Below are 15266 nucleotides of genomic sequence, written 5' to 3'. Positions count from 1 at the left end.
CATTTTATATTTCCACGTGGTGTATGTGTTCCAATTTCTCCATATCTTTGTTAATACTTATCATCATCTGTCTTTTTGATTATAGACATTCTAGTGTGCATGAAATGGTACTTCACTGCAGTTTTAATATGCATTTCTCTGATGGTTAATGATGTTGAATATCTTTCCATGTCCATTTCTCCATTTGCATATCTCATTAGGAGCAATGTCTAGTCAGATCTTTTGTCCATTTAAAAATTGTTTCATTGTATTATTGGGGTGCCCGGGTGGTTAAGCATCTGACTCTTGATTTCAGCTCAGGTCATGATCTCATGGCCATGAGTTTGAGCCCTACATTGGGCCCTTCAGTGACAGTGCAGAGCCTGCTTGGGTCTCTCTGTCTCCCTCTCTCTTTGCCTCTCCCCTGCTCACACTCTCTGTCAAAAATAAACATTAAAAAAAATTATATTATTTATCTTTTATGATTGAATTGTAATAGTTCTTTATGTATTCTGAATATGAGGTCCTTATCAGATATATTATTTGCAAATATTTTCTTCATTCTTCAGATTTTTTTCAACACGAAAGACAGTTTTTAATTTTGATGAAGTTTTATTTATTTTTGTTTGGTTGCTTCTATTTTTGGTGTCATATCTAAGAATCCATTGCCTAATCAAAGGTCTAGAAGATTTATGCCTGTTTTCTCCTAAGAGTTTTAAGTTTTGGCTCTTACATATAGGCCTCTGATCCATTTAATTTTTCATATGTTGTGAGGTAGTGATCCAAATTCACTCTTTTCCATGTGGATATCCAGTTGTCCCAGTAACATTTGTTGACAGACTTCTTTTACCATTAAATTGTCTTGGTATTCTTGTCAAAAATTAATCAGTGTATGAGGGTTTGATTTAATTCCAGATTCTCAATTTTATTTCATTTACCTAGATCCTTATCTTCTACCCTATGCCGGTAGGGCCACTGTATTTTAAAGATGAAATCATGTAAGAATCATTTTTTAGCTCAGAGCAACCAATTCTGGAGTTGGAATTACCTCCTCCTCCCCACCAGTTTAGAACTTTCCCAAGAATCTCTTTCATCAGTAGCCATCAAGATTGTGTCCAATGGGATCGTTTTGTTTTGTTTTGCTTTTTGAAAAATCAAGGTCATGTGTCAGGCCAGGCGGCTGATTAACCACAAGTTATCTCTAAGGTAAGAAGTACTGGTATTCAATAGAACTTATTTAGGGAAGTTGACGACCAAAGCCAGGAAGGGACAATAGAAATATCTTGGCTCAGCTTTCAAAAATGTGCAAGGTGTCGGAGGGGTGAGAGTGCGGGCTGTCAGTACGGTTCCAAACAGTGAGACTGGGGACCGGGAACTTCTCCCCTGGAGTACAGGCTCTGGACGGAGGCGAAGGGTCGTCAGTAGAGCTGGGGAGACTGGTGTTAATTCACTCGCGCTACCACCAATAAAGCAGCTCTCCGGCCCTCCCGCCTCCCAGCAGCTCCCCCACCCGTTTTCCCGCCTAGCCTTTCCTCTTCTCCCGATCCCTCCTCCCAACGCGTAGCGGAAGTGACGCGACGCGTAGCGGAAGTCCCTCCAGCCGCGGTGTTGTGCTGTGGGGAAGAGAGACGGATTTGTAAACCCCGGAGCGAGGTTCTGCCTACCCGAGGCCGCTGCTGTGCGGAGACCCTGGGTGAAGCCACCGTCACCATGTCTGACCAGGTACCGGACTGGGAGCGGTCTGATAGCAGTGGCCGAGTCCTTACTCGGCTGGTGCGCCTGCCTCTCGGCTGGGGCCGGGGGATGGAGGCGCGGGGGAGGGGAGCGCGGAATGGGGGAGGGGGCGGCCGGTGGGAACTCGGCCGGAGAGGGAGGGGAGTGGACTAGTGTTGGAGTCGCTGGGGCCTGCAGCGGGCCTCCGGGAGCCGCCCTTGCTCCTCTCCCGGCCTGCTCATTACCCCCCTCCCCCCCTCCTCCCCCCGCCCCAGCGTCTGTGATCGCGGCCTCCCTCGAGTCGTTCCCCCTTCTTTTTCCGGGGTCGGCCAGGTGCAGAGCCCAGCTTCAGCTTCCCTGAGAGGGTCCCTGGGGAACATGTCTGTCTCCCTGTCCTGGGGACTGACTGTAGAAGCAGGGCCCTAGGCCCCAGTTATGTAACGGGAGACCATCCCAGCCCGGGAGGCTCTGTGGCCCTGAAAAGCGGGTGGACTCCACTTTTTGGTTCTCGGTGTTTAGATTGTCCAGGAGTGGGGACGTGGGGGCGGGAGACGTCTGGTGTTGCTGGGAACCTAAAAAGCTCTGCTTTCTCTTCGGATTGCAGCTTGGGTAGGGCCGCCGCTGCTCTGCCGAGTCTTTTGCAGTGTGTTGGTGCAGAGCTGTCGCCTCTTTTCTTGTACTTTCCCATTTCTTACTTGGGATTGGTTCAGAAACTCTCCAGTTGTAAGAGAGCACTCAGAATAACCAAGAAACAAAGTAGAAAGAAACTGCTAGGGCAACATTTCATCTGGGCATTAACCTGAAGCTGACTGATACTTTTGAAGGAAAGGATAGGAAAACTCAATGTAGAGCAGTTGCATAACATTCACCGAAAGCTGCCTATTATGGCAAAGTGCTCCATCTCAGTGTTAATATAAAAAATTTACTTGGGATTTGCACTCGATCAGGAGTGTTCAGTTTTGCTTGTTTTCTTCCTCATCCTTTTTCAGTTAACCACGTTTATGGCTAGTTTTTAATTCATAACGTTTGTGTCTGGACTTCGTTTTGTTTGCTCAGATGACTGTGACTTTTTAAAGTCTCTTTGGATCTTTCGCTTGTTTAATGATATTTATCTAGAAAAGTTATTTTTCATTCAACTCCATAATGTACTTGCACTTTTAAATTTAACACACTTGTTTCCCTAGCTTTTAACCCGGTTCAGTTTTGTACCAGTTTGTGAAAGCAAGTGAGGCTTTTGTGGATTTGTACTATTGTGCAAAATGTACCTTGGTATTTTTAAAGCTTAATCATAATCTAGATTAATTTTGGATGGCTCTTAACAATCTAGATTAATTCCCAAGTTGGTATGAGAATTATAAGTGGCGTTATAAGTATCTCCCTGGATAGTTGTTTACTTGGTTACCAGGGAGGAAAGAACAGGTGTAAATGCTTAGTTTCATCAGCCTTTTATTTTGATGCTAGGAAGCAGGTTGAAACTTACTATAGTCTGATGAAAGAGCAATGTACAGAAAGAATTATAAACTAAATTACAGAATTTATTGCTCCAGTCATTGAATTCCAGTCATTGAGAGAGACATGAAAGAAGAAATAAAGGACCTAGTACACTAACAGGTGGCCAGAAGTTCTTTAGATTCTGTTTTAGAAGGTCTTTGAGGCCAAAACTATTCATGATAATACTAGGACATTATTTGTCTTTTTCACTCTGATCCTTTCCTGTGTTTTCAGTGGTGTTTTTTAAACACTAACGTGGCCTGTGATATCACAACAGATTGAAAGGTAGAAGCAGATGTGAAAATCTAGCTGCTGTTAAGCCAGACGTTAAAGGGATTTGCAAAAATGCAAAATAGTGCTGTTCTTCTCACTAGAAAAAACTGATGTTCTTCTCATTTTATTTTCAATAAAAATATATTATTTGTTAATATATAGTGGGGCTTTTTAAATGGATAATTAAAACATTTCTCAGTTTCAATGTCTAACTGTAAACCTGAATAAATATAACTAACCTAACAAAAGCTTTATGGAGTTCCAAATAACTTTTTAAGAGTGTAAGAGTCCTGAGACCAAAAAGTTTGAGAACTGTTGCTCCATTCTGTTTAACCAGCATCATTATTAATAATCAAGACCCAGTACAATTTCAGTGTTGGGTGCTAAGGATTTAAAGAGGTATGAAGCTGAACTCTTACCCTTAAGAGGCTTATGAGCAAGAATAAGAATCTCAAGTTATTACTGTGCAATATCAGCAGCACGAGACTGACCCACTGTCCCCAAGAGACAATCTTGACTTAAACTAAGTTCTTTAAGGAGGATGCATTTTCTGAGGCACGTCTCAGAAATTTGTTATCTGGCGCTAAGACATTGCAGCTGAGTAACAATTTTAGGTTAAAATACAGGTGGACGTTAAAATCACACAAGACTTGAATTTCTGGGTTTTCTGTTGATGAGTGAAAAATTATTTTGTGAATTTGAGTAAAATACCTTTCCTGTAATTTTAACAATTGCCAGCATTATCTAGTGGATTTGTGAACCATTGCTGAATAATCGTCTACAACAGGTTCTAAACCTAAAGTTCATGGGCCCTAAAGGCTGAAAATCATTGAAATTGTATGGGGCGTTTTGTTATTTTTACATGTGTATTTTTCTTTTAATTTATTTTGAGAGCAAGTGTGCGAGCACAAGCAGGGGAGGGGCAGAAAGAGAGGGAGAGAGAGAATCCCAAGCAGACTCCACACTGTTAGCACAGAGCTCTACGTGGGGCTTGAACTCACAAACCATGAGATCATGACCTGAGCTGAAATCAAGAGCTGGATGGCTAACTGACTGAGCCTCCCAGGTGCCCTGGTATGTGTGTATTTTTTTAGGGAGAAAAGGCTTATAGATTTCATCAGAGGTACATGATCTCTCAAAAAGGATAAAGACAATCCTTTAACCAATAGTAGATCTCATTGGGTGCTCTCCTTTGCCTGATCTCAAGCAAATCTAAGCACTTATATAGAACCAGAAGCTTGCTATCAAAATTGGTGTGGGTAATTTGTACAAATATTTTCCCTTTTTTCTTCCCTTTATTCAAGTTTATAGTGTTCCCGCCATGCCCAAATCATCAAAGGCAGCATGGACTTCAGCTCTTTAATTCAGGTCTATTAATTTGTAATAATTAGATGACTGATTTACTTCAAATGCTAACTATTGTAAGTAAGCACGTTCACTCTCCCCACTCCCACCTCAGAGAGAAACTGAATGATTTTCTTTTATTTTCCCTTTAGTCAAGGATTTGGAAGCATTATGTAGTTCTGGTTATCTGTTGGTACCTTACAAACTACCTCAAAACTTAGAGGCTTAAAATAACAGTTTTCTATTTTGCTCATATATCTGCAATTTGGGCAGCCCTGTGGGCTGGACTTAACCATTGCTCCTTGTTGTGTAGGGCCTCAACTGGGATTACATGGTTGGGTGCTGGAATGGATGGGCTCTTCATAGAGTCACAAGGCCTCTCTTAGTGGTTTCACCATGTGTTTTACTCAGCATAGGAACCCCAGAATATTGAGCTATGGCAGCTCAGGGCTCATAAGAGTGTGAATGTTCCCAGAGAACCCTGGCTGGAAACCTCAAGCTTCCTAGGACCTAGCCTTGGAAGTCACTTCTGTAGTCTGTGGGTCAGGCAGATCGCTAAGGCCAGCCCAAATTCAAGGGAAAGGCATTTATTTATTTGGGGGATCTAATTGACCTGTAATATGTTAGTTTCAGGTATACAACATAATGATTTGATATTTGATGTATGTAATGTGAAATCATGATCATAAGTCTAACATCCATCACCACACAGTTACAATTTTTTTTCTTGTGATGAGAATTAAATCTCTTAGCAATTTTCAAATATGCAGTACAATATTAGCTGTAGTCAACAAGGGAAAGGCATTTAGACTTCATTTCTCAATGGGAAGAGTAACAAAGAATTCATAGTTATCTTTAATCTGCCACATTAATTGTATTTCTTCTGTCAGGATTGCATTATTCCCTGCAATATTCTTTGTATCTTCCTGTTGTTGATGTTTACTTATCTTACTGTTAGCTTGAAATAGTAGGAGAATATGATGAATTGGGTATATATTAAAATTAATAATTATGTATACTACTATTTATATGTTAAAAACTGTAACTATAACTTAAGCATATAGTGATACATACAGTAAGCATTGCATGCCCCGCGAGAGGATTGATAGATATATTCTATTTTCTCCCTGATAGATACATGAGGTGCTGTTAGTGGATGTTGCAAACATAAAAGTTATTAATAAAACATTGCAAATAAAATGTTACCTAAACAATATTTAATAGTATTTTGAAAACTGAGTATGATTGTAATGGTTGTAGTACTCGTGAAGGTAGATGAGTAGTTCAAATTCAAAACTATAAAGCCATTGTCAAATAGGTCTTCATACCTTTTAGCCCCCTTAGCATTTAGAATGTCTTTTATATTAGCAATAATTGCATCCCAGATGAACCTCATTGACTGTGATACTGCCAGCAAAGCTGAGAATGTCTCTATTATAGCTTTTTAAAAAAAATGTTCATTTCAGAGAGAGTGAGCACAAGTGGGAGAAGGACAGAGAGAGAGGGAAAAAGAGAATCCCAGGCAGGCACTGCGTTGAGTGCAAAACCCAATGTGGGGCTTGATCCCATGAACCATGCATGAGATCATGACCTGAACCAAAATCAAGAGTTGGACGCTTAACTGACTGAGTCACCCAGGTGCCCCTCGACTATAGTTTTTATATATAGTGTTAAAATTATTTACTTAAGCGTTCTTCTCCATTAGAATGCTTTTGAGGGTCAGGAATCAGGCTTTTTTATTCATCCTTTTTTCTTGAAGTGCCCAGCACAGTGACTGGATACTTAGTTTTTTTGAAGGAATGACTGGTCAGATTCATTCATTTAAACAAGTTATTTATTGAATGTTCTAGGCACCATGCTAAGCCCTAGAATTGGAGGGTTGCCTCAGAAACTTGAAGCAACTGGTATCTTCCTCCTCTTCTTTTAGCCTCATGATGTTTTGTTATTGAGGAAGAGTTGGTTGTCATGGAGTAGTTTTCTTTTCATGGTGATTTGACATTACTTCTTGATCTTTACTTCTACTAACAATAGACCTGGAAACTTTATTTCTAAGATCAAATCATTTGTTTCTTCCAGAACATTAGAATTATTGTGGATAATTTTCTCTAAGATAGGTTTAGTACCCCATTTTAGAATTTTCTGAAATTGTGGTTTTTGGGAGGTAGATAATTTTTGATATTCTGCTTCTTTAAAAAAGTCATGAGTATGGGGCTACTGGGTAGCTCAGTCAGTTAAGCGTCCGGCTTCGGATCAGGTCATGATCTTGCATTTGGTGAGTTTGAGCCCTGCATTGGACTCAGTGTTAACAGCTCAGAGCCTGGAGCCTTCTTTGGCTTCTGTGTCTCCCTCTCTCTGCCCTCCCCTGCTCATGCTCTGTCTCTCTCTCAAAAAAATAAACATTAAAAAAAATCTTTAAAAAGTCATGGGTACATTCTCACATCTACTATTGAGCACCTTACTTTTACAGTTAAAACATTTTAAAAAAATCTATTTTAAGTAATGCCTATACCCAATGTGGGGCTCGAACTCATGACCCCAAGGTTCAAGAGTTGCATGCTCTTCTGACTAAGCCATCTAAGTGCCCCCTTACTTTTACAGTTTAAATTGTGGATATTCCTGCAACATAGGTTATTTAAAGATGTGTTATATTTATTATACTTTTTTATTTTGACCATTCTTTTGGTCAGTTACTTTTACTGAGCTAGTGAGAATCTGTAGGAAAAGTGGAGTTCTGTTTGCTGGACTCTGTCTGTTTTCAATATCTAGGCACAGTTATTTTTCAAGATTTTACCAAAGATTGATATATGTATCAAAAAGTGCACATAAATGCATAGCTTGCTGAATTTTGACAAACTGATCCCATTCATGCAGCCAGTACTCAGATTAAGATCCTCTGCCCTGACTACTAATTAGATTAGTTTTGCTTGTTTTTAGACATTATAATGTTATGTAAACGGAGTCATATGGTATATACTTCTGTATTTGACTTCTTTTGCTCAGCATTGTTAGATTCGTCCATACTATTGTGTTCTTAAATTGCATTGCTAATTATATTCCATTGTGTGACTGTACCACAATTCTCCACCCTGCTTTTGATGCACAAGGAGGTAGTTTTCTAAGTTCTGTTTTTTTTCTTTTAATGTTTATTTAAATTTTGAGAGAGAAAGAATGCGTTGGCACAAGCAGGGGAGGGGCAGAGAGAGAGGGCGACAGAGGATCTGAAGTGGGCTCTGCACTGACAGGGGAGAGCCCGATGCGGGGGCTTGAACTCATGAACCGTGGGATCATGACCTGAGCCAAAGTCAGTTGCTTAACCAGCTGAGCCATTCAGGTACCCTAGCTTCTGTTTTTAACATAAGACAAATGATACCTATTTACAGTACCTCCTATGTCAGTTTGGATTTCTTTTCGGCCGAGTAACAGAAAACGTGATATATAGTAGGTTAAACAAGTATGTGTTTATTTTTCTCATGAAATGAGAAGTCTGCGGGAGCCTGGGTGGCTCAATTGGTTAAGTGACTCTTGATTTCAGCTCAGGTCACAATTTCAGGGTCATGGGATTGAGCCCCACGTTGGGCTCTGTGCTGAGTGTGGAGCCTGTTTAGGATACTCTCTTTCCCTCTGCCCCTTACCTCTCCCCCACTCACACACTCTGTCTCTCAAAAAAAAAAAAAAAAAAAAGAAGTCTAGACATAAGTAGTTCAGGGCTGGTAAGGCAGCTCCACAATGCCTTCATACTCTTTTCTCCCCCATCCATAACAGATGTTTTCACCCTCATGCCTATGTCCTGTGGGCACAGAGAAGTTACTTTGTGTATTTGTTCCAGGTAGGAGAAAGAGATGGAGCAAAGGGAAAAAGTATGCGCCAACAACAAATCTGTCAGTGTTTTTTATCTCATTGGCTGGCACTGTGTCACGTGGCCATAATAGAAGCTGAGAAATATGCTTTTTGGCTGGGCATACCTAGGCTTCCCTTTGTAAGGAGAATGGAGAAAGGGGATATTGGATAGGTAATTAACAATGTCCGCCAACCTCTAAATGTGTATGTTGGTACTTTTGTATACAGTCAAGCCAGTTTGTTCCAAGCTTTGTGTAGGTCCATAGTCTAGGCTCAAAGAGTGGTTTGCACAACCAATGTGATTTTCAATTACAATTTTTAGTTCTTGGTAAGTTGCACATCTAGTGTTTAACCACCGTTCTAGAGTTGAATGTAAATTTGCAGAAGATCCAGTGTCTGGACAGCTTGACTTAAATGTTGAAGTTATGGAGCTAGGTCTGGTTGGTTCCATTCCAGATTTCCAGTACTGTGTCTTAAGTTTGAACACGCAGCATGAATCTGAAAATGTATGTTTATTTTGTGTTTTTAGAATTGTGGTAAATCCATTGAAATAGGAGGGGGCTGATGTTATTTTATTTTGGGTTTTATATCTTTTAATAATGGGTGTAAGAATTTCCAACTTGAGCTATGTTGAATTTTTTTCATTAGGAAATAAAATGAAATAAACTGAAGAATTCTATTCAGACCTGTGGTTAACAGATTTTTTGATACTTTGAGTGATTGCATTTTCTGTGAAAGGTTTTATGGAAAACTTTAATGTGTATGTAATTATATCCATATACCCATCTCCTGGCCTATTTTATTTCATCTACATTACATTGCTCTAATCTACTCCCTCATAGTCTGAAGACAATCCCAGGTGTATAATTCCATCATAAATATTTCAGTATGTATTTGATATGTGATAATAGTTATCACACCTTAAAAAATGAGCAGATTTGTTAATGTCCTCAAATAAGAGTAAATATATTCTTTCTTTTGGGGTTTCCCCAGAATCTCCCACCTCCTTGCAGAAGAATGAACAACTCTTGTGTAGCTGGAAGGGTCATTGACATGGGAGGTAGTTAAGTGTGATGTCCTTTCATGTGGTTAAATTGTCAACATACTGATTGCCAGTGCCCCTAAGCAGAGTTCTTGTTCCTTCGACTTTGAAATGGCACAGTAAAATTCTCATGAATTTTGTACGTTTGTAAATGGATTTTGTACATTTGTTGTGTTTTTCGTTCTTTCCAGCCTAATTCTCTTTCCAAATCCAACCATCTTCTATTTACAAGCTATTCCCTCTATGGCTTGGAAAGAAAAGTTGATAGTGCCTGTAGCGTGGTAAATTCCTTTATCATTCCAGTTACCATGATTCAGGCTCTGGATGACACAACCTGAAAATTTAGAGGTTTTTGGTTCCTTTCTTTGATCTTGTACATATATTTACTTTTCTTTCCATTTACCTGTTTCTTCTGTTCTAAGGCCGTGTATCCTTTCCAGCCAAATCAACCAGCCCTCTCTGGGAGTCTCTTTTCTCTGATGACCTAGTGTCCCAGAGCCAGTGCTGAATGCTTTCACTGTTTTGTAGCTAGTGTGCCATACCATTCTGTATTGGCTGCTTTTTCACAGGGGAGAGAAGGAAAGAAGACATACAAAAGACACTGAGATCACTGGAAATGATCATTGGCCTTTTTTGGCCAAGATCTTCTCATTTTTCAGACTAGTTTGTCAAAAGAAAAAAAAAAGACTAGTTTGGATCTTTGATCCAAAGATAGTACATGAAAAGCTGGATGACTGCATTAAGCAAGCATGAGGCTATTAAACAAGTGGTATAGATGATATTGCCATAGTGCTTCAGAGTTGGGAAGAGGTCACCAAAATGTAGTGACTAGGGAAAGTGGTAACTTATTTTTGGAAATTTCATATCCTGATTGTTCACGTGTTCTTTTTTTTTTTTTTTTTTACAGTCTTGACATCTTTTATTTTTTTTACATTTATCACGCCATGAATTCATAGAGAATGGGTTCCAACAGCTCAGGCTCCTTTCCATTGGTTCTCACAAAGTGTGCTTCTCTGGGTGGGGCAGGCTGGCGCTTCAGTTGAACCCAAGTACCTTTCTCCTTGGCTTCCTTCTTTTTCTGATCATTTTCCTTCACACGCTTCAGGAAGCTGTCTCGGCTGTTTGAGTGCTTAATGTGCTCGATATGTACATTAATTCTCTTAGCAAGAATCTTGCCCTTAACTTGTTTGTTTACAACAATGCCAACAGCATGCTGGGTAACATTGTAGACTCTTCCGGTTTTGCTATGGTAACATTTGTGGGGCATTCCTTTTTAAACAGTGCCCATTCCCTTGATATCCGCAATATCACCTTTCCTGTAGATTTGCATGTATGTTGCCAAAGGAACAACTCCATGTTTTCTAAAAGGCCTAGAGAACATATAGCGAGTACCTCTCCTCTTTCCCTTTGTGTTGGTCATTTTGGCGAATTACTGGAAGATGGCGGTTCCGGCCGAAAGGAAGGCTGTTCACATGTTCTTATGCAGCTGAAGTGAATTATCTTGTATTTCCAACTGTAAATATAAAAAACTGAAAGGATTTAGTAAGATTTTGTGGGGTGATACAGAAAATAATGTTGTCTCTTTGATCCAACAGCATTAAATAGCCTAGTATTTGCCTGGCATTACAGAAATTATAAAGATGAAAAAACTTGGGTCCTCTCCTTGTAAGCTTGTAGGGAAGTCAAGACATACAAAACTGTCACAGAAAACATTAATTTATTTAACAAGAATATTGAATATCTTCAAAGAACCAGCCACTGTGCATGATCAGAAATAAAGTATGCCAGTGAGGAACTTAATCTGGTAGAAGATACAAATAGGCCAACATGTGGTTATAATAGATAAAAGTAAGCATGGGGATGTTTAAGAGGGTGATTAGAGAAATCAGTTTGTAGGAAGTGATGCCTGAGTGAAAGGAAAATAGGGTAAGAAAGGGCTTCTAAGCAGAGGTGATTAACAGGTATAGATATGATGAAGATAAGGTAGAGGTGATATGTGTAAGGGATTGTAGATCAATATGGCTGGAGCAAAGGATATTATTAGCAAGAGAGATAGGAGATTAAGGCTGGATTGCTAGCTGGGACCAGTACATGAAGGACCAGTGTATGTCAGCTAAGAAGTTTGAATTTAAGATTCTGCCTGAAGATTATGGGCAGATCAGATTGCATTTTAGAGAGGTGGCTCTGGTGGTAGTTGGAGAATTGAAGGGAGCAAGACTGTTGCAGTAATATTAAGGAACAACAATGAGTACCTGAAATAAGGCAGTGGAATGGAGAGAAGAATAAACTTGAGAGCCACTAAGGGATAATAACATTGTCAGAAGGATGGATGATTAAGTGTGAGATTTAAGAGAGAAAGTCTAGCTAAAGATGACACCTGAGTTTCTGTTTTGGACAGTTGAGTGTATGGTAACCGTTTTTTGTAATTGAGAGTCCAGGAGGAAATTTGTTTTGTTTTGTTTTTTTAAGGTGGTTTTCAGGAAGAGGAGTTATAATTTACAGAGGAGTTGGAAATAATGCATTCAGTTTTAGGTACTTACATTTGGGTACCCATGGGACATCTAAAGTGGAGATACTCAAGCATTTGGATAAATGAATGTAAAACTCAGAAAAGTCAGGTTGGAGAGGATGACTGTGAGTCATTAGGATCTGAGAGGTAGTTGGAATCATGGGTCACCCAAGAGAGAAGGCAGAAGATTGAGGACCTGGAATCCAGAGGAGACTCCCAGCATTTAAGGAAATAGCCAAGATAAGGAGAGAATGGAATCTTGGAGGCCAAAGGTCGAGAGTTTTCAGGGAAGAAATCACTAAGTGTCTATTCTGTTACTGTTAAAAATGAGATTTGAAATTGTCCAATAAATTCAGCAATAAGGAGTTGAACTAGTAACCTTGATGAGAGCAGTATCAACTGGAATGGTGAAATATAAACCAGATTTTGTGAGTTTAAGGGTGAAAGTGGAGACAGTTAATGCTGACTACTCTTGTAAGAAGTTTAAAGAAATGAGTACAACAACTACAGAAGATAGTCGAGAAGGGAGTATTTTATTTTTAATTTTTTAAATGTTTGTTTATTTTTGAGAGAGAGAGCGTGAACACGGGAGGGGCAGAGAGAGGGAGACACAGAATCTGAAACAGACTCCAGGCTCCAAGCTGTCAGCACAGAGCCTGACGCAGGGCTTGAACTCACGAACCGTGAGATCATGACCTGAGCTGAAATTGGACACTTAACCAACTGAGACACCCAGGTGTTTAGAGAAAGGAGTATTTTAAAAGTGAAAATAAATGCCATGAAAGGTAAGAATAAATTCCAGATAGGAACATAAAGGAAAGTATTAATCCTAGTTGGAAGGTTGGGGGGGGGGTGCTGTGGTTCCTGGAAGAGTTTTTGTTTTGTTTTGCTTTTTAATCTCCTGGAAGAATTTTGTTTTATTTATTTTTTATTTTAGAGAGAGATTGGGAGCCGAGGGGAGAGAGCACTTCCAGTAGGCTCCCTACTCAGTGCAGAGCCTGACACAGAGCTCGATCCCATGACCCTGGGATCATGACCTGAGCCGAAATGAAGAGTCAGATGATCAACCTACTGAGCCACCAAGGCACCCTGTTAGAGTTTTTAAAAATGTATTTATTTGTTTTTGAGAGACAGAGCACGAGCACGGGAGAAGCAGAGAGAGAGGGAGACAAAGAATTCAGTCAGGCTCCAGGCTCCGAGCTGTCAGCACAGAGCCCATTGCGGGGCTTGAACTCACAAACCATGAGATCATGACCTGAGCCGAAGTTGGACGCTTAACCAACTGAGCCACCCAGGCACCCCCAGAGTTTTTAATACTGGACTTCAAATATGGGGGATGGATTTCTTTGAGGTGATTTCAGGAAAAGTTGAGGGGAGGAGGTATATTCTAGGTAGTGGAAACAGGGGTTGAAGGTGGAAGAATGCTGGTAGACTTTTCAGGAAACAGCAAATAGTCCAATTTAACCATATCCTCAGGTTTGTAAAGAAAGTGGTAGAAAAATGAGAATTGAGTTTAGTAATGGAAACTGAATTTGGTGCTGTGGAGTTTGGTTCTAGGCCTTAAAGAACTGGGAGCTATTAATGCTTTTTGATAGGAGTAGTTATCCAATTAGAGAAGCTGTAGTTGAGAAAAACAATGTGGAGGAGGGATTGGAGGAGGGGAAAGAACTCTTTTGTCTTTCCTTGAGTAGCCTCTGTAGCCATCTTAGCTAAGAAAACTGGAGCAAAATCACTCCCATTGTACTGATGGATTGCTGCTGGAGGTGGGGGTGGCGATGCTCCTTCTTTGTATTAATTCAAACAACGCTTCCTAACACCCCTTTTCCTCCCAGTTAAAGAGAACTCCGCTTCATTGCTCTTCACTGTGTGGAATAAGCTGTCCTAACCCTCTCTAGATACTTAAAGAAGAAGCAGCTGTTAACTATGAATATAAATTCATAGAAATGTGGTGATGTGACTGTATTTGAAGACAGTCTTCTAGTTTTCAGGTGAAAGACTGTCTCACTAAAGAAGGTTCATTTTGTCTGTTGCCATAATATGCAGTAGTCAGCAAATGTTGAAAGCACTGCAGAATGAAAAACAGGCAAGGACTTACACTAACGAAGTCAATTCTGTTGTCTAAGCATTTCCTTGGACTCTAGCCTGTGTCTTAAAGTTAAAAGCTACTTCTAGTTTAAAATGTTCTGTTAAATTTTGAATGTTGAAGAGTTTTAGTTTTAAGTTTCTGGCATGAGGTACACAGGTAATATGGCCCTGTTATTTTACTTGTACAATATAATATGGTTGGTTATATTCTTATCAAGTGTGGATTAACAGAAATTGTTATATATTTAACAGAAGAGCATATGTGTAAATAAGTGGCTGATTTGGTGGCCAAACTAAGGTAAACAGGAAAGCTACTTTTTTTTTTATTTAGAAAAAAAATTTTTTTAAACATTTATTTTTGAGAGACAGAGAGAGACAGAGTATGAGCAGGGGAGGGGCGGAGAGAGAGGGAGGTACCAGAATTCGAAGCAGGCTCCAGGCTCCAAGCTGTGAGCACAGAGACCAACGCGGGGCTCGAACTCAAAAACCGTGAGATCATGACCTGAGCCGAAGTCGGACACTTAACCTACTGAGCCACCCAGGTGCCCCAGGAAAGATACTTTTAATGTTCTATTTAGTGAAATTTTCCAAGCTACCTCCTTTAGTAAAATGGCTTTTCTTAGATACTTCATGATGAAATTGTTTTAACTAGTTTATTCTGTTAACTTCATTTTCTTTTCAATATCCCTTAATTAGAAATTATTTTATAACCCTCTTTTCTCTCTTCAAATTTTGTCTCCTCTTTCTTTTTCCTACCTACTCTATACTTTTTTCTTATTCTACTTACTACCCTAAGCTTTTTCAGCCAAGCCTAATGTTTTAAAATTGGATAGACTGCTTCAGATAGTCTAAAATAATAGATGATATAAAATCGATTTGTTTTGATCCTAGAGTACATTAGACCAATATGCTGTTTGATTTTCCTTTCTAAATAGACCTTGCTTATACTAATATGATTAATTTATGTTTTTTAGTATAGTTTTGCAATTGGAG

General features: G+C 39.6%; 1 protein-coding gene and 1 pseudogene across 2 annotated transcripts in view; one reads left to right on the top strand and one right to left on the bottom strand.

Annotated features, from left to right (window-relative positions):
* The first annotated feature begins 1542 nt into the window (after nucleotides 1–1542).
* SUMO1 (small ubiquitin like modifier 1) overlaps nucleotides 1543–15266 on the top strand; it is a 28823-nt gene continuing 15099 nt past the window's right edge. For both annotated transcript variants that reach the window (XM_053215570.1, XM_015075916.3), the window contains exon 1: nucleotides 1543–1701. In XM_053215570.1, the coding sequence (XP_053071545.1) occupies nucleotides 1690–1701 (12 nt within the window). In that variant the 5' untranslated portion in view covers nucleotides 1543–1689. The remainder of the gene's footprint in view (nucleotides 1702–15266) is intronic.
* Nucleotides 10562–11154, bottom strand: LOC106978273 (60S ribosomal protein L21-like; annotated as a pseudogene).

The sequence above is a fragment of the Acinonyx jubatus genome, chromosome C1 (genome assembly GCF_027475565.1).
Source record: "Acinonyx jubatus isolate Ajub_Pintada_27869175 chromosome C1, VMU_Ajub_asm_v1.0, whole genome shotgun sequence".
Classification (NCBI taxonomy): Eukaryota; Metazoa; Chordata; class Mammalia; order Carnivora; family Felidae; genus Acinonyx; species Acinonyx jubatus.
This window is presented reverse-complemented; position numbering and strand designations above follow the sequence as displayed.